We start from the raw sequence: 19,534 nt of genomic DNA, 5'->3' as shown, positions 1-19,534 counted from the left end.
ATGTAAAGGGTGCTATGTCAGACTGCAGAGAGAAGGGGTTACTTGAGGTTGTTCAAGTGTTGCCTCTACCAAAATGAATACCTCAGGCCACGCCTTTGGGGGCACAGTAAAAGCACAGCAGCAGCAGAAGTGGGGACTCCAGCCCACGGCCACAGAGCTGAGGGACCTCTGCCCACCTGTGGCATTAGTCCCACAGTCACCATGGGAACAGTCCAGGATGTGGACAGGGATACACCTGCTCCCCTCAGCACTTCTTTAGGCCTCCAGTTCTTTGTCCTGCCCCTAGGTCCCCCTCAGTGTGTTAGGAACCTGGTTCAGGGCTCTGCTCTGTCCCTTGCCTTCTTCCTCCTCCCCGAGAGTGGGCTGAGGGCTCTGTCCCACCAGGGCTGGCTGCCTGGGGGCTTCGGAAGGTGGTCTGCAGGACTCACAGCACAGGTCTGTGGAGTGTGACCAGGTCACAAGCTTAGATGCTATAAGAAAGAAGGTGGTTTTCGCTTCTTGGAGAAATCCATCTGGACAGAGGGAGGGGGCAGCCTTTTCCAGAAGCTTCTTTCCCCTCTGCACCCCAAGGCCATGCCAGCCTTGTTGGATTTGTAATCAATAGAGACATACATCCACAAAGTTTAAAATACCTATTATCTGGCTCCTGATCCAAAGGATTAATGGTAAAATATGTAAGTGAAATTTAAGCAAATTACAAAGTAAAACATTATACTAATTTTTCCACGTTTTTACAGGATACTTTTCAAAATTACAAATTAAGAGTGAGTTTTAAAATAAAATGATGGTTAGTATCAAATGTTGAAATCAAGATTATTTTAAGAGAGCTGAATTTTAATTTAACATTGAAAGTTTAGTCAAATAATATTAATAGTTTTATTTTTAAAAATCAAACATAGTAATTTTGGTGTCTGGCTCCCATCTGGTTGCCTGCACACACACGTGCACAAATTGGAGAGTAATAGGAATTGCTGAGAATGGTGCCCTGTGCGGTGGGAAAGTTAGCTACTCTGTGTGCCTTTGTGCAAGTAAGTTGGGGGCAGATGCTGGGCGTTGCTGGGAGAAGGGCTTCGTTATGGAGGATGCACTTGCTGTGAGCTGAGACAAGTACCCAAGTGCTCCTTCCACTCCCATGCTACCCGCAATCCGGCTCCTCCCCAAAAACCCACAGTCTCTGCATTTAGGGATGTCATTGCCTTTTCTCCAAGGACTCGAGCCTGGATGTGGGAGAGCCTGGAGCCTGGAGCAAGTCTGTCTGGACCCGAGGATATGAGGGCTGTGGGCTGTGCTGTGCCGAAGGCTGGAGCCCGCGTTACAGGACCATGTGCTGTGAGGTGTGTGCATGCCTGTATGTGTGCATGTGTGTGTGAGTGTGTGTGCATGTGCACATATGTGTACATGGCGTGTGGGCCCTGCTGCTGGGCTGGCCCTGACACTGTGCTGGTCCCACTAGCTGTGCTGTCATTCCCCAGGCTCAGTAGCCCAGGCAAAGAGGTCAGAGTCTGCTCCCCACTGCTTGGCATACGGTGGGAGGCTGTGCCCTGTGCTGTAGTGAAGGAGCCCACAGTGGACCGGCACCTGGGAACCAAGGGGGGAGAAGGCAATCCAGGGGCATGGTGGGCAGGTGAGCACGGGTCCGAGTGTTTGCTCACGGTGCCCTCGCTCTCAGGGGCGCCTCTGGACACTGGCTGCCTCTGCGCTGGGGTGTGGCGGCCTGAAGGCGGCAGGTTGCTTTGTGAACTGTCCTCTCAGTGACACTTCTACTTATTCATTATTTGAGGCCCCCTGTCTCCTGTAAAGATGACAGGCTTTTTACTTAGACGGGACTTTGGAGAGTCCTATCCTCTGGAAAGCGTCCCCGGCACGTCTTTCCTCCCTGCCACAGTGCTGTGTCCATGATGGCCCTGAAGGGTTAACAGTCTCCTGCCACTCTGGGTGGTGCGCTGGAAATCCCTGTGTTGTTGGCGCCATCGCCCTGATTCCTGGGTTGATGAATGAGCCTGGGCTGCGGTGGAGCGGCCCCACGTGCCGGCAGGGGGCTGGCGTTGTCGCAGCCGCGCTGCTGGAGCGATTCACAGTGGTGAGGGGCACAGAATGAGGCCGGGGCTGGCGGCGTCCGCTCTGCCCGATGGCCTCGCTCGTCACTGGGACTTGGACCATGGGGACCTTCTTCAGCATCATGGGACGTCGGTACAAAAGGAGGCGCAGAAAACGCTCGGAGAGGAAAGGTGATGCGTTCACTTTCATTCTGAAATGCCAGGTGTTGGGCTTTAAATGCAATGTAGGAACGTGTTCCGGGTTGCAGCTTTGTGAGTTAATGTTGCTGCCAGTTACTTTATATTTTTCCTTTTCAAGTGCCTCCTGTTGGCCTTTTGTAGAATTTTAGACAGGGGCTGCCTTAAAAAGGTAGATTTAAAAACATGTCTATAGACTTGTTTAGAAATCATTAGCTATTTGTGAAACCATAGAAGTTTGTAGCTTTGCTTTATAATGCTTTACCCTTGGCTGCCACCTTTCTTAACGACTTTTCTAACATTTAAAGTACTTTTCCTGCTGAAGAAATAAGACCGTGGCAACCATTGTTAAAATATTTTCCTTTTAAAAACCTAGGCAGCAAATTCCTTACATTCATCATTCCAGGTGCTTTCAGTCTTTAATTCAACTTGATGTTTTAAGACATAAAAATCTATATTTTTTCTTAACACCAGAGTCTAAAGTTGTCCATGACTATAAAAATTAGAAACTACTGGCTTTGAGGGGGTGGGTTGTTACTTTAAAAGGTGTTGAGAGTTTGCCATCTTCATCGAAACGCATTGACGAATAGAGAATGTCTTAGGTGCAGAGATACTCGAGTGGGGGGAGCAGCGGTTGTGCAAAGAGTGAGCCTCTTTTCCTGAGCATCACCCTGATACCCACCAACCGATAGGAGTAGACAGTCTTTTGCCACAGCCGCATTCTCGGGCCATTCTGTGGCAGGAGATAGTCATCCCTCAGGAAATAAAATGTGCCACAATTTTTAGTGTGGCTTCCTAAGAGGTCAGTTTCAGAGTCAGTGATCTTGGGAAAATAGCATCTTGCTAAATATTATGAAGAGGACTGTGCCTGGTGGGACCTGTGTTTGGGAGTGGTGGGAGCACCATGACCGATAGACCTTGATGGGCGCCGTGCCTGCGGTGTGCCCAGGACAAAAGGAACTGTCCAGAGGGGGCCTGGTGTCTTCTGGGAGACTTTCACACACGTCTCTGGGGTTCTCTAGACTCTCATCTCAGGTTACAGCATTGATGTGTTTTGTTTCCTCAGTTAAGCATTAACAAGCAAGATGTCATTAAGTCAAGCAACAGAAGAGTAAGACAAAGGCCAAAGCAAAACTGCAAGAAATTTTGATCAAATGCCCTAAATTTAGAACGGCCACCATTTTTCAAAAAACATATTTTTCTTATTTTTAGAGAGTAAGGGAGAGGGAGAGAAACATCAATGATGAGAGAGAATCATTGATCGGTTGCCTCCTGCATGCCTCCTCCTGGGGATTGAGCCCACAACCCAAGCATGTGCCCTGACCAGGGATCGAGCTGTGATCTCTTGGATCATAGGTTGACGCTCAACCGCTGAGCAACACTGGCTGGGCTAGAATGGCCACCATTTTTTACTTGACCTCTCATCACTGAACATTTATGTTGGAGAAAATATTGAGAAGTACAAGAAAAATTCTGTCATCATTCTTTGGAACTTACTGTAATTCACATGGTTTGTATCGGCCCCACTATGTACAGACTCAAAATGTCTTCTTGCTCTGGCCGCTGGCTCAGTTTGTTGGAGCGTCATCCCCTACACCAAAAGGTTGCAGGTTTGATCCCTGGTCAGGGCACTCATAGGAGGCAGCCGATTGAGGTTTCTCTCTCTCTCCCTCCCTCTCTTTCCTCCATTTCCCCCATTCCTTTCTCTCTAAAATCAGTTTGTTTTTTTAAAATGTCTTCATGAATCTAGAACAGCAGTTTCAACTGGTGTGCTGCAAGAATTTTTAAAACATGCAATTTAGTCAGGGGCACTGCTCTCTTTTCCCTTAGATTGTCAAATTAAAAAATGACAACAGCCAACAAAACAATAGCTGTTGGGTATGAGTGAATCAAAACTACACCTAATTTTTTTTGTCACAGCAAAAATATGTATTTTTGTGTGTGCCGTGGAATTTAGTAATAAATGTGTACTATGAGGTGGAAAAGGTTGAAAATCACTGTTCTAGAATCTTATTCTTCAGTAGGTAAACCTTTCTCAAATATGATGCATTTTTATTACAACATCTTGAGAAATTGATGGTGTTGTAATATGTAACAATTAAGCCCATGTATTAAATGTCGAGTTCACTGGACATTCTATGTAAGTCAGTATGACTCTCATTAAACAGTAAAATGTTATACGTTGGTACCTGTTCTTATCTATAATATGGACTTAATAAAAATGCCTTTGAAAATTATGAATTTTATTAAAACTGACTGTCCTGTTTATACCAAATCTTGGGCAAAGGTTTACAGGATGTGAAATGTCTTCTTTTAATTGTATAATTTTAAGGTGCTCCAAATCATGTGTATGGAGCTCTTCTAAGACTGGTATAATGTGAACCTTCTCAAATTTTATTGTTTGCTGAGGACAGTGTAGCGCCAGATTGCTGTCGGCTTTGGCAGACGTATATTTTCAGTGATTTTCATCACCCCTGAGTTATCCACACAGTCCTCCCTTCCATGGGCAGGCACTTGGCTCTTGACTGTGCGTGAGACACAGATGGATTAGCTGAGTCATCAAAAATTACAGTCAAATGAGAATAATGTGCAACTTGGCCAGGCCCTCCATAGCCGTTAGTGCTGCCTTGGCAGATCCTGGCAGCCGGGACCTGAGGCAGGCCTGGAGCCCAGGTCACTGCCGGGGACAGCTAGACCCACACAGCCACCTTCCCTGGTCTCAACCTGTCCAGGTGGTTGCTGCTCACCTTTCCACCCAGGTCGTGGTTGCGGAGTAAAGGCACATTGGGAGGGGAGAGCGGGGGTGAAACGTGAAGGCGCTCCCCACCAGGTTTTATGAATAAGATCCTGTATTTTCACCTTCTCACTGAGTACTTTGCCCCAAGTGTGATAGCGCCCTATCTGTGCCCAGTCCTTCTGCACACCGCCGTGGGGGCAACAAGTCTGAGCTGTGCTGCGGTCTGAGGCTGGGATCCCCCAGTTTCCAGGATGGGGACGTGAACGTGGTGGGGGACCTTTTGTAGAAATGGAGACCAGGCCCACAGAGGTGCGCCACCTCTGAGCACTGCTAGGGGACGGGCACTGAAGATCCGTGCTGTCTGTCTTCACAGAGCAGCTGGCTGTGGGTGACACACCTGAGGGAGCAGGTGCTGTCATGCCAGCCTCCTCACCTGGTTCCAGCCCGGGTTTCACCTTGCTGAGAGAACGCCCCTTTGAGAGGTTCAGAGCATGGTTACATGCTGGAGGTGTTGGACGGGATGTTATTCATGTGTCCACGCAGCCATCCACCCATCATCCATCCACCTATCTGCCCATCTGCCCATCTACCCATCCACTCATCACCCATCCCTCCATTCACCCATGTACCCAGCCATGGATCCATCCATCCATCCGTCCATCCACCTGCCCATCCATCCATCCATCCATCCATCCATTTATTCATCCACCCACCCAGCATCCGCCCATTCGTCCATCCAACAAGTACCCCTTAGAGCTTTCTGGGCGCTGACCCCAGGGATTGGGGCGTGCACAGGACAGGTGTGAGTGGCAGGGATGTGGCAAAGGGACAGCCCAGCTTCCAGACTTGAGGTTTGCTGTGGAACGGGCCCCCTGAGTACCACTCAGTGATGAGCAGGTGGACTGTGTGATGAGTTGCTCCCGTCCTGTGTGCATCAGGAGGAAGGGATCTTCCCCAGTCTCTGGCAGGAGTAGAAGATGCATGTCTGTCAGGGGAGGGTACGAATCAGGAAAGTTGCTGAACCCCCTCTCTACCCCCTCAACAGAGTATGGATAGAAGGCCCTGGTTTGGGGTGCATTTCATTGCATTTGTGAGGACCCTGCTCCCGGGAGGCGTGGGCAGGCAGAGCCCCTGCAGGTTGACAGTTGAAATTATAAGCAAAGGTGTAGAATTAAGTGTGTGGAATTATATTTGAAATACTATGGAATTGGATCAAATCTTAACAGTGCCTATTCTTAAAGTAACTATCAGTGTTGGTTTTGAAAATACAGCTCACATTTCTCCCTTGACTCCAGAAAATAAAGTATAATTTTAAAAGAATGGGACTTTAATGAGGCCTTTTTACATAGAGCAAGGTTGGATAGTACATCAGATGCATTGTTACTGTGTGTTCATTTGGAAGGACAGAGTGTGGTTATAAAAATAATGTGAAGTTTTTTCTTCTGTGGTCAACTCTGAGCTGCTGGCGTTACCTCGGTGTTCTGGTACCAGGCTCCAACAGTCTGTGTCCGGTTCTAAAGGCTGGATTGCCCAGGCCTGCTGTGCTGGGGCGGGAGATACAACCAGAGGAGAGAGAGCGTGTGCACACGTGTGGGTTTGTGTGCATGAGCGTGCACGCACGCGCGCGTGCACACACACACACACACACAGGAAGGAGGCAGGGGACGGGACCAGAGGGACAGTGACTGAATAAGAAGCAAGCCCAGTGCTCCAACACAGCCGGCTCTTGCGGTGACTCAGGGACCCCAGTCCTTGGTTCTCCCTTGAGCGGAAGGTTCTGGAGTCACCTTGCAGTCGCCCCACCCCCATCCAGCTATGGGAAGGTGAGAGAATACCACCGAGAAGCTCGCAGGAGGCTGCATGGCCAGGCCTGGAGGCAGTGCCTGCACCAGACGAACACAGCCCTCCCAGGGAGACAAACCTCCCTTCATCCCCCCTAAAGTCCAGACCCGGGGCCTGACTGTCTGGAGGTGGCAGTTGCAGGACGGCAGCCTGCAGTGGGCATGGGCACAGGACAACCACATAAACTGCCCTCCAGCAGGGTGGGTGGAGGTGCCCTGCAGTCGGGCCCACAGTGACGATGGCCCACCAGGCTGGGCTGTGTCTTATTTCCACCCGAGTCTTCTCCTGGGAACCTGTCCCATCCTGCAGAGCCCTGCCCGAGGTGGGTGAGGCGCAGACCACGGCAGAGAATGGGACCATGTGAAAGTCCGTCGGCGGGCCTTACAAATTACTCTAGCTTAGGCCAGACTCACTTCCGTGTATCTGGTGGTTGTAAAAGACACGTGTTTAGAAGTGTGGGTAGTGGTGATAATAAAATGAAATAAATGCCTCGAATTTGCAAGATTGTGTCAGAGAACCGCGAGTCCTTTGGTCCTTTGTACCAATGCCGTTTTATGGAGGCTCGTGGCGGGTTGAGGGGCCTGGACGAGGTCTATGGGCAGCAGCTTCACGGGCAGGACTAGATCCAGGCCCCGCTCTTTCCCCACTGTGCCTCCAGGTGCCCCGAGCTGCCTCACCTTCCCCACGTCTCACGCCTGATGGTTTGTCCTTTACCCCGCAGGTATTAATTCTGCCTCTATTTTGGCAGTTGCGCTGCCGCTGTGAGATCTGACACCTTGATCTGGTCTGCAGGGCGTCCAGAGTTTGCTGTGATGTCAAGGTGAACCGGCACCTCTTCTGCTCAGTGGTGACCGCAGACGGCAGAGACAGCCGCTGGGCAGGTGTCAGTCCAGGCGCAGGTCCACACCTTCCCAGACCAAGTTCAGAGTTCTCTGCAGAGCATGCATCTTTGTGTGCAGGAGGATGGCTTAGAACAGAAAGCCACGTTTCTCATTATTGTAAGAATTAGGAAATACAGATGCAAATAAACAGTGTGAACAAGCAGAGGTGATGATCCTTGTAGCTAAACGTTTGAATGTGAGCAAAGCCTTGGTAATTTTCTCCAATCCTTAGAACTGGACTTAGAGTTAGAATTCAGTGACTGTTTAAGATTCTGTGTTTGGCATTATGGCCAGGAACCCAGGGATGCCTGACTTCCCTAGGGAGAGAGGCCATAGGAGAAGTGCCTGAGACTCCCCGCCCCCCATCACTGGTGGCTGAGCCCTGGTGCCCGACCACCTCTTGCAGCCCTGGCTCCCCAGCCCAGCCCCTCCTGATTCCTGGCATGGTTTTCTCTTCTGGGGGTAGCCCAGGGAAGGCCAGGAGGCCAAGGGCACTCCCTGTGAGAGTCAGGGCCTTAGCCCTCGGGAGGCCGCTGGATTTTGTTCACCATGAAGAGTGAACCCCTCCCTGTACTGAAATCATCTGTGACTTTGCTCTGTCAGTTTGACAACTGACACCTTTCTTTGCTTACTAGCGAGTGAGGTAAAGCTTTAAAGAGTAAGCTTATTAAAGTCCATTCGCATTTTTGTAAGGAATTTTGTTCATATTCGACTACAACTTATTTAAGCTGAGTCCTTGTCTTTCTATTCCTGACTGGAGTAGGCTGTTGAAAGGTTGACTAAAGAAACATGACTCCTATTCAGACAGACTGGGCACACGGAGGTCACTGGGTACCCTGGGTCAGGCTCATCTGGAAGGTGCTACCTTCTGACAAGGGGCATCCAGGGCCTGAGACGTGCAGAGGGACACATGGCCCTTTATCCAGTGGACTCGGGTCGGAGTTGCCTAGTAACATCATCCTCTACAGCAGTGGTTCTCAACCTTTCTAATGCCGCGACCCTTAAATACAGTTCCTCATGTTGTTTTCGTTGCTACTTCATAACTGTAATTTTGCTACTGTTATGAATCATGATGTAAATATCTTTGTTTTCTGATGGTCTTAGGTGACCCTGCTAGTGGTTCTCAACCTGTGGGTCACGACCCACAGGTTGAGAACCGCTGCTTTAGAGCTGTAGAGCCTAAGTAACAACGAAAATAATTTTATGGTTGGGGGTCACCACAACATGAGGAACTGTATTAAAGGGTCGTGGCATTAGAAAGGTTGGGAACCACTGCTCTACAGGGAGGCTCTCTGCCACTCTGAGACCGTCCCCATTTCCACGGGCTCACAGGGGAGCAGAGCGAGGAGGCGGGGATAAAGGATGAGGCTCAGACCCAAAGCTCAGTTCTGTTTGGTTGTTTTAACCCAGAGAAGCTGCCTTTTGGGTTTTTACTCTCTCTGTTGCTGCATCAGTCTATTCACTGTTGTATCCAAATCTGCACACTTATGGTTTATCCAGGCCCTGGCTCCGTGCCGTGTGTGTGTGTGTGTGTGTGTGTGTGTGTGTGTGTGTGTGTGTGATGTGTTCATCACGCTTTATGAACATTCCCAGTAGCTCAGTTCTGTTTAGTTATCTCAGTGCTAAATGTAGTTAATTAAATGTATGCAGAAGATTCTAGATTTTATGTGTCTGGAACTCTCATTTACTAAACATCTTTCTGGATATGACTCTAACTCACAGTATTATGGGTTTGATCATAAGTAACAGATTTTGTTCACCACATAATCATTTGTTTCCATTGGACGTTCTGCCTGGAGAGAATGTGCTCAGTTTGGTCTTCCTTCTGAGTATTTATTTCCCAGATGGAACTCTGGTTTATGGTCCCATCTCCTTTATGCTCATTGTGCTGTTACATGCAGAATCCACCAGCCACGTGCAACTGGAAGGTTAACGGCTAGAGAACAAGTTGAAACATGACTTTGAAAATGTATTTCTCGAAGAATTACTTTAATTTTCCTGAGATTATAAATACCGCGGTTTCTAATATCTGCCGTGGGACTTATGCTGCAAACAGCTTGGCAGAATTAATTAGCCTGCATTTGTTTCCGGGGTCGCACCCTCTAGCATTTCAAGAAGCATCAGTTTTTTGTCCTGTCAGCTGAGCCTGGAGCGTTGATTGATCAAGAACAGCCACATGTGACGGGAACACTGAGAAGCGTGAGGCTCTGTCCGTGTTGGCCCTGCTCCGTGCTGTAGTCATGATGACAGCTGATGCTCATAGTGCTTGCTGTGTGCAGGTGCTAATCCACCCCCACGGCCCCGCATCCCCACAGCCCAGCAGACCCACTGCCCTCTGATGAAAGCCCGGCTCAGAGCCCTTGAGAACCTTGCCCGAGGCCACATAGCTAGATACTGAAACAGGCTCACCCAGGACAGTTACCGAGGCCCCGGTCTGCCACCCTGACAACAGCCATCATGTGGGCCACGGGCACAGGCAGAGTTCCAGCAAGGCGTTTCTAACCCGTGTGAAAGGAGACTGGTCATAGCTGCTGGGAGACAGTTCCTAATCATGCACTGTACTCAGCAGGTAACTTTTAACCAATGTAAAGCTGCTTTATTTACAGATGTTTCTGATTTAAGGACTTGAGAGGTAACTTTGTTCTCCTTCAATATTGTGTTGGCTATTCTGGGTCTTTGTCTCTCCATATATTTATACTTTAGTATCTCTTTGTTGATAGCCACAAAATAACTAGCTGGGGTTTTGATTGAGATTGCTTTGAATCTATAGATCAAGTTGGAAAAACTGACATCTAGATAATATTGAGTCTTCCTATCCATTAACATGGCCTATCTCTACATTTATTTAGTTCTTCTTTGATTTCTTTCATCGGTGTTTTGTAGTTTTCCTCATATAGGTCTTATTTATATTTTGTTTGATTTATATCTAAGTATTTAATTTTGGGGGTGCTAATGTAAGCAGTATGGTGCTGCTCTTTCAAATTCCACTTGTTCATATATAGGAAAGCAGTTAATTTTTTGTATTAACTTTGTATTCTGTGATCTTGCGATAATTTCTTATTTTAATTATTCTATGTTGCATTTCACTAGAAGAAACATGCTTGCTAAAAGTAATGCATGAACCTTATTTGCTATGCACAGTCTGCTATGTTTGTTTCATGTGTACAAAATCTCTAAGGGGTAACCAAACTAAGCATCCATTACTTAGGTGGTTACCTAGAAATGAAACTATTTCATTGTAAAATATAATAAATTGATAGCTTTGAACGCTTTAGTGATATTGTGTTTAGATAATGCTGAATTTGATTATCTTACTTCAAATGTAAAAATTTTATACTTCAGTTACCTTTGTTAAATAATCACATTATCGTTCAGTTTTTTTTGCTATAGCTACAGCTTTTAGTATGTTGCTTGATTTATGCTAAAGAATCAATAGGCATTGTCTCCATTTAACACTTCTCTTTTTAAAAATGTGCAGTGTTGGCTGTTAAAAATAAAACCTTTAACAATCATAAAAATACGTAAAATGTTTCTCAAAACCATTTTTTTTGAGACTAAAATGAAGTAAATCTATAATAATAAAAGCGTAATATGCTAATTAGATCGGACGCCCTTCCAGACGTCCTTCTGTCCTTCTGGATGAAGCCGGGGCTACGAGGGAAGCCCGCGTCCTGCATGCCTGCCTGCGGCCAGAGGGAAGCCTGGGTCCCGGGTGCCGGAGGGAAGCCGGTGCTGGCAGCCGGGGAAAGGAAGGCCTACTCTTGCACGAATTTCATGCATTGGGCCTCTAGTCCAGTAATAATTAGTAGTAAGTTTAATCAAGGTTAATGTTTGTCTTAAACATTTTTTAATGTATACATTTTAAAAAATATGTTTTTATTGATTTTAGAGAGGAAGGGAGAAGCAGAGAGAGATGGCAACATCAATGATGAGAGAATCATTGATCGGTTGCCTCCTGCATGCCCCCTACTGGGGATCGAGCCCACAACCCAGGCATGTGCCATGACCGGGAATGGAATCATGACCTCCTGGTTCATAGGTCAATGCTCAACCACTGAGCACACTGGCCAGGCCCATGTGGGATTTTGATGGGCTTTTAATTCTTAGATGTTTATAGTTCAGGCCGTAAGAGGTGCTTTCAGAATGAAAGAAAAATGGTTATGTGAATGCTCTAAAGTGCTTGCATTTGCTGTTTTGCTTTGTTTTATAACCTTTGATACAAAAGTTGGCATTTGTAGAATGTGAAAGTGTTGCTCCTGCTCAGCGAGAGCTTTCTGGCTCCCATTCTCCACATGCATGGCCCTCCCACCACTGCGCACAGCCTGATCGTTTTTCACTGTGAGACATTTCCATGTCCTTTTAAAGAACTTTAATATGTAAGAGCAGGGAAACAAGGCGCTCTACAAATCAGGTGAGCTCCATTAGGGCCAGGCCTCCCGTGGCTCAGACTCACTGTCAGTGTCCCTGGCAGTGTGCTCTCCCTCGCCCCCGGCCTCCAGGTAAGCCAGCCTGCTCTGCACACCCATCACTCATGAATGGTATGATAATTGGGCCTTCTAATTAAACTTTTTATTTGGGGATAATGCAGATTCACATGTAGATTCACAGAGAGAACCATGTTTCCTTTACTCAGTGCCTTGTCACAATCAGGATGTTTGTTGACTGGGATACAGTCAAGATCCAGAGCCTTCCATTGTCCCTGGGACCGCTTCCGTGTGCTTTTGTAGCCAAACCCTCACCCTCCCAATACCTGGCAGCCACTAATCTGTTCTCCATTTCTAGTTATTTCATTTCAAGAATGGTATGTAAAGGGACAGCAAATGCAATGCAGCAGTGACCACACACTAAGTAACTTTGGGATTGGCTTTTTCCCCCTCAGCCTAATTCTCTGGAGATGCATCCAGGTCACTGCGTGTATCAGTCCTTTTCGTTGCTGCATAGTATTTCTTGGCATGGGCATGCCCACAGTCTGTTTAACCATTTCCTATTGAGGGGCATCTGGTTGTTTCCAGTTTGGGGAAGTTGCTGTAAACATTTGTCAGCATTTGGGGTTGCAACCCGTTTCATTTTGGCCACTCTACATGGATTTAAGTGGCATTTCCCTGATGGCTGATGATGCCGAACATTTTTTCATGTTTATCTGAATATCCTCTTCATTGAAAGGTCTCTTCATGTCTTCTGCCCACTTTCTGATTGGATTGTTTGTTTTGAGAATTTCTTGTGTGCTTCATTTGTTCAATGTGTGGTCTTTGTAATATTTTCTCCCAGTTTGTTGCTTATCTTTTCATCTTCTCTAAGGGTCTTTAGCAGAGAAAAAAATGTTTAATTTTGATTAGATCCAAGTTGTCAAAAAATCCAATTTATCTTACAGATTGTACCGTTTGGTGTCTAGCCTAAGCATTCTCTGCCCAGCCCCAAGTCCTGGGGATTTTCTCCTATGATTTTCCTACAGGTTTATAGTTTTATGCTTCACACTGAGCCCCGGACCATCTCAAGTGCATTTTGTGTCGGTGTGAGACGTGGTACCTGGTGGCTGCAGTGCTGTCTGTGGCCAGACCCCTCCTCACTGAACTGCTTTCCTGCCTCATGAGCCATCAGCCGGGCACGTGGGGTCTGCCCTGGTTCTGTCGGTTCCCTGTGGTCCCTGGCAATGCCATGCATGCTGCCTTGAAGACTAACGCTATCGAGTACGTGTTGAGATCAGTTAGACTGCTTCCTCCCACTTCTTTATGCTGGCTGCTTTACAACCTCAGACACACGTCTCTGGGTTGGCATCTGTTGATTGTCTTTTTTTCGTTTAGTTTAAGATCCTGGCTGTTGGTATGATGGATGACTTTTTTTTTCTTACTGAAACTTGGACACGACTCTAAATCTTACTTAAACCATTGTGTCAGCTGACTTTCACCATGCCGCTCTGTTAGGGGCGGGGACGTCACCTCAGGTTCCCCACCAGGCCACTGCTGGGGGTAGGGGAGGCAAGGCTCCCCCCTCGTCCTTGCTGGGTGGGAGGGTCTGGCTGGAGTGGGGCAGTTCTGTCACTTTCAGTCCCACAGGGAGGAACCGCTCCTGGTCCATTGTCAGAAAGAGCAGCATTTGTTGGGACTTTGTGGTCTGTGTCCATTGGTGTTTCTAAGTTGCTGGCTTCCTCAGCTCCAAGTCTGGGATAATGACACAGGAAGACCAGGGACCATGCTGTGTGGTCCCTCGGGTCCCAGCCGGTCTGCCCTCCTCCTTCCGCCTGTATATATATTGTCAGGGTTTTCCGTTGTACTGAGGGGAGGGGAGGGAAAAGGACGTCTCCATCCTCCCACTGCGCACGTCCCTGCTGCCTGTTTCAAAGCCAGGGATCCGTGTGAGCTGTTCCCAGAAAGGGTAGTTTGGGTTTCTTTGACGTGCTTGTGGTTGCCTCTCTCACACAACCTCCAACCTCCGTGCTCTTCACACCTGTCTCCTGTGTTCATGGCGTGCCTGACACCCTCCGCTCCCGGCTCAATTTCACCTCCACGTGCCCACCTTCCGACCTGACCCCGCAGCCCAGGGCCCTCGGAGCACCGCACCTTGCGGAGGGCGTGCGGTGGTCCTGCACCCCTGCTACATCTTACCTCCCATTCTAGACCTCGAGGAAAGGACTCCTGAGTAAAACTTTCCGTCGGGGAAATTGTAAAACACACACAAATACAGAACTGCATAATGACTCCACCTCCCCAGCAGCCAGCCCCGGCCCCTCCGTTTCGTCTATACACCATCTGCTTTTCCCCCACCACGCTGGGTTCTTTTATAATAATAAATTCCAGATAATACCATTTCATCTCTAAATGCGTCAGTATCGCTAAAAATAAGTACTATTTCCACACCTAAAATGATTAATAAGAATTTCTAAATATAATTAGCTTTCCAGATGGTATTTCTATTTTAATTTCTCCATTGCAGGATCTGTCTGATTCACTTCAGGTTCTCCTCGTGTCCCATTCTGTGCTTTGCACAGAAGGAGGATTCCAGAAAACAAATCTAGAAGTAATTAATCTGGAACACTCTCTTGAATAAAGATATAAATGTTTCTCGTATGTCAAATACCTAAAATATATATAGTTTTTATGACAACTGTTTGTTAATAATGCCTTACAAGCAATGAATTTGCCTTTTAGTGATTTATAATATCAATTTTATTTCTATATAAAGCAACATATGCAAATCTTTTTCCTCAATTACAATTTGATGGGATTCTTTAGTACAGGTGGTGTGTTAGTAAAATTTTGCTAAGTATAGGCAACCTATTTAGGAAGAGGAAACTCTTAAGTTTGTTAATTATTAGATAACTAAAGGCCCAGTGCACGAATTCGTGCATGGGTGGGGTCTGATCTGCCAATTGGGGCCAGGCCTGTCAGGAGGAGGAGACGGTGGGAAGTTGGCTGGCGGGCCCACCCTGATTGGGGCCCGATCAGGGCCAGATCGGCTGGGGGGAAGGGCCACGGGTGATTGGCTGGTGGTCCCCACCCCCGAATGGGGCCAGGAGAGGGGCCATGGGAGGTTGGCAGGCTGGCCCTGCCCCTGATCGGAGTGGCAGAGCTCGCTGGGGGGAGAGGCTGCAGGTGGTTGGCCGGCTGGCCCCACCCCTTATTGGGGTGGAGGGGCGGGGCCAGCCAGGGGGGGCTGTGGGCCAATAGGGATGATGGGGGCCCATCATGGGCGGGGCCAGCCGAGGGGAGGGTTGCAGGAGGTTGGCCGGCTGGCCCCGCCCCCTATTGGAGTAGTGGGGGTGATCAGGGGTGGGGCTGCAGGCTGATCAGGGTGGGGGTGGGGCGGGCCGATTGGGTGCAGGGCCAACTGGGGGGAAGGGCTGTGGGGGGGAGGGTTGGCTGGCTGCCCCACCCTCGATCGGGATGGGAGAGGCCAATCAGGGGTGGGCCGATTGGGGGTGGAGCTGGCCAGGGAGAGGGGCCATGGGAGGTTGGCTGCCAGCCCTGTCCCCTGATCGGGGTGGGAGAGGATGATCAGGGACAGGGCTTGCTGGGGGGAGAGGCCGCGGGAGGTTGGCCGGCTGGCCCCACCCCCCGATCGGGCTGATTCACTGGCTGCAGTGGCATCATAGCGACTGGTCGTTCTGGTCATTACGGCATTCCAGTCACTGGCTTTTTGTATACACTGAGTGGCCAGATTATTATGCATTCAGAGATCATAATAATCTGGCCACTCAGTGTATATAGAATAAAGGCCCGGTACATGAAATTTGTACATGGGGGCAGGGGTCCCCTCAGGAGGGTCCCCTCAGCCCAGTCTGTACCCTCTCCAATCCAGAACCCCTCAGGGGATGTCCGACTGCCAGTTTAGGCCCCATCCCGGGGATTGGGCCTAAACTGGCAGTCGGACATCCCTCTCACAATCCTGGACCGTTAGCTCCTAATCACTCACCTGCCTGCCTGCCTGGTCACCCCTAACTGCCCCCCCACCTCCCGCTGGCCTGGTTGCCCCCAACTGCCCCCCCTGCTAGCCTGGTTGCCCCCAACTGCCCCTCCTGCTGTCCTGGTTGCCCCTTATGGCCCCGCCACTGGCCTGGTCACCCCATGCAGCCTGCTGTTCAGTTGTTTGGTCGTCCCTCACTAACTCCCCTGCCGGCCTGGTCGCCCCACGCAGCCTGCTTCTTCAGTCATTTGGTCGTCCCTCACTAACCCCCCTGCCGGCCTGATTGCCCCACACAGCCTGCTGTTCAGTTGTTTGGTTGCTCCTCACTAATCCCCCTGCCGGCCTGGTCGTAGACAGCCATCTTGTGAGGGCGTGAGCATTAATTTATATATTACTTCTTTATTATATAGGATTGGAGTAATTGTTCTTTAAGGATTTCCCATGGTTTCTCCTACCAACAAAATAATGTTATACATGGCTAAGAAATTCAATCAGATTTAATAATTTACATGCTTTTTAGATTCATCCACGTGAGATGCGGCTCAAGAAGAACAAGAAGTGGTAAAGTGAAATGCTGTTAGGCGCTTCTTCCTTTGTAGCCTTACTTTATAACCTGAACCGGAAGTCCGCCAGAGCAAAGGTCAAATGGCAAACAGGTTGAGTCCTGTTTGGGTTCTGTGGTCGTCTGTCTTCGGCCCCTCCTTCAGGAGCTATCTTCCTAAGACAGAAATGCTGTCACCTTTCTCCCTGGTTCAGAGCTTGCCATGGCCTCCAGCCTGGAATCAAGGCCAGCTCCTCAGAGGGGGACCCCTCCCCACCTCAGGCCTCCCTCCCTGCAGCAGAGTCCTGGGGCCCTGCACTGACCGTGCTGAAGAGGCAGGAGCATCCGAATGTTCCGTCCTGACCGCAGATCGAGCTGTCCTTGTTTCACGAGCTTTCCCATTAGTTTGTAATCCTGTGGGCATTGTTTCCGCAGAGGAGACTACCTCATGTGACTCAATGATGGGCTCACTAAATGTGACTTTCTTGCTGTCTTGCAGACAGAAACAGCCTTCGCCAGTCAAGAAACCCTCCAAAGTATTTTGCCATGGATCTAGAAGATGAAGAGAACCTGAGTAAGACCTAGGCCTGCCACGTAGTCTCAAGTAGCTGGTTTTCCATTAGTCTTAGTGTTCCTGGAAGTTTTTTTCATGAGGCCGATTTGGGGGAAACGAACTTATGAGACTACCAGCAGCGGCGTGTTTTTAATTTTTGCTACATTCTCTATTTACTGTGGGCCTCTCCCTCACAGCCGCAGGGAGGGTTGCTGCTGCCCGAAGGAGTGCATGCTCTGGTGCAAGTCTCATGAAGCTGCACGCTTCCTGTTGGCACAGCCTGGTTACCATGACGATGGTCAGATTCCCGTCTGTGAAAGTCTAAGATAACCTCTGAGGTGGATTTAAATACCTGGCCATTTGAAATAGTACATAACCTTTTCTGTTCAAATACCCTGGATTCTCCTATATTTTGAGGGAAAGGGCTCACATGAATCTGCTGATATTAAGTTTCTAGACTTTAATGAGCCTTAGGACTAATGTGGCCTAAAACACTCCGGGGCCTTCTCCTTTCCAACCTGCCCTCTCTGGGGTGGAGGGACGGAGAGGCTCGGAGCTATGCCAGCGTCCCCTCTCAACGTTGTTCTCTATGAAAAGTTCAGTGAATATTCTCCTCTTCTGTTTTATCTTTACTCCCAAGAGCAGTGCATTTAAATAAGGCTTAGATCTCCCTCCCCATTTGGAAGCTTTTAGTAGGGACACTGCAACAAAGACATCCCTTTTCTAACACACGTAGACAGGAACATCCTTACTTGTCTGGTTCAATTGCTCCCAAGAGAGAGCGTGCAGGTCTAAGTGATGGGTGACATTTTACGAGGAGTGGTCATCAATGGCCAGGACACAACTCAGTCCACCTCTCTGTGATGCCACGCAAACCAGCCAGCTGAGGCCTTGGAGTTGGCTCGTGTACATAGATAACCCAGAGGTTCCCGCGGCAGACCGCCCCGCCTTGCTCGCAGGCTGCTCCGTGTGGGTTGGGGATGATGTGGGTGGGCTGGGTCTTGGTTTTATGGATCGCACAGTGGACACTCTGGCTGAAGTCAGTCCCTATGGGATGGACACAGCATGAGCAGCCGCCCAGTTGCTGTCAGAGAAGCTCATGGCCTTGTGCCCTCCCTCCTGCTGACCTGTGGTGGCCTCTGACAGCCTAGTAGAGGCTCTCTTCAGGGTGACCTCCCCATCAGAGCCCACCCCGAGGTCCCTTTAGAACCAGCCGTATGTTTTTACTGGTCAGTTCCACTCGCCATCTCCAGTTTTGTCCGCGCACTGTTCCCCGTGAAGAGTGTGCATACGAGTGTCCCCCAGCCTCCGTGTTGTTGGGACTGCAGGCCGTCGTCCACAGCAGTGGGCATCTGGTTTGGGTGGAAATGTCATGCAGTGTAGCGTGTATAACTAACTGATCCTCGGGTAACGTAAAGAATCCTTCTGAATGACTTTTCTGGAAAGATACGCTGCTGGTTCAAGAGCGAAAACTTAGCAGTGCCAGTCCTGTATTTCCTATCCTTTCATAAGCAACGAAAAATATTATCATGATTAGTAGTCACACTTATGAAACAAAGTAGCGTGATATGTAAAGAGAGAGTTGTGACAGAGGAGGTGTCTTTCTCCAATTTTAATATTTTCTCTTTACATGCTAGCATTTTTAATAAGATGGAATGTGAGTAGCATTTCAGTGCTTCTGAAGCAAATAAGAACTTAGAATTTATGTGAACTGTGCTATAGAAAGTGTATTTTTCCTTTGCTCTCGAGACGGTCAGTCCAATACTGCTTGTCTTTATCCCTTGAGGAAAGCGCTTGGCGGTGGGAGGTTATCCTGTTTGGTTCAATGCATGTCAGAATAACTGATGACGACCTGAGTGTCTCTGTTGCTAGTTCTTCGAGCAGGAGCACCAGCACGTCCGCGGTCCTCTGTGGCGCCCTTGCTGCCTGTTCATCTAACCTGTCTCGCTCTGCCCTTCTCACCTTGTGTTCCCTCTGAGCACCGAAAGGAGTAACCTATCGAGCTTTTGCTGGAGGATGTTATAAATGAAAATTTAGTGTCTATTCCGTCAGCTTTGTCAACTGGGAGAAGTGGTGTGTGTGTCAGGGCCTGGGAGAAGCTGTCTGCAGAGGAAGGGCACCTGGCTCTAACCTCCGCCAAAGGAGAGCCGGCTCCCCGAGGGGCCGTGTGCAAGCACTGCTCGGCTGATGCTGACGGCCTGGGAAAGGCGAGGCTTCGCTGCGGCCTGGCAGCCAGGGGCCCGGGCCTCTGTCTCTGAGGCCCTCCCGTGGGTAGAGCTTAGCATGGTGAGAGCCTGCGTTTACACTGTGTTGTCGAAATAGACCCAGGCCACCACACCGGGCACT

General features: G+C 48.9%; 1 protein-coding gene across 8 annotated transcripts in view; it reads left to right on the top strand.

Annotated features, from left to right (window-relative positions):
• The window catches only part of ADARB1 (adenosine deaminase RNA specific B1), a gene marked incomplete at its 5' end in the record, with an annotated part of 102,896 nt that overhangs the window by 55,040 nt on the left and 28,322 nt on the right, over nt 1-19,534 (top strand). For 7 of the 8 annotated variants that reach the window (XM_080657916.1, XM_080657917.1, XM_080657918.1 and 4 more), the window contains one exon: nt 17,135-17,209. In XM_080657916.1, coding sequence (XP_080514042.1) covers nt 17,182-17,209 — 28 coding nt within the window. Of the gene's footprint in view, nt 1-2,128; nt 2,229-17,134; nt 17,210-19,534 lie in introns of those variants that run through there. The other variant, XM_080657923.1, reaches the window with a different exon arrangement.

The sequence above is a fragment of the Plecotus auritus genome (genome assembly GCF_963455305.1).
Source record: "Plecotus auritus genome assembly, chromosome: 2".
Lineage (NCBI taxonomy): Eukaryota > Metazoa > Chordata > Mammalia > Chiroptera > Vespertilionidae > Plecotus > Plecotus auritus.
This window is presented reverse-complemented; position numbering and strand designations above follow the sequence as displayed.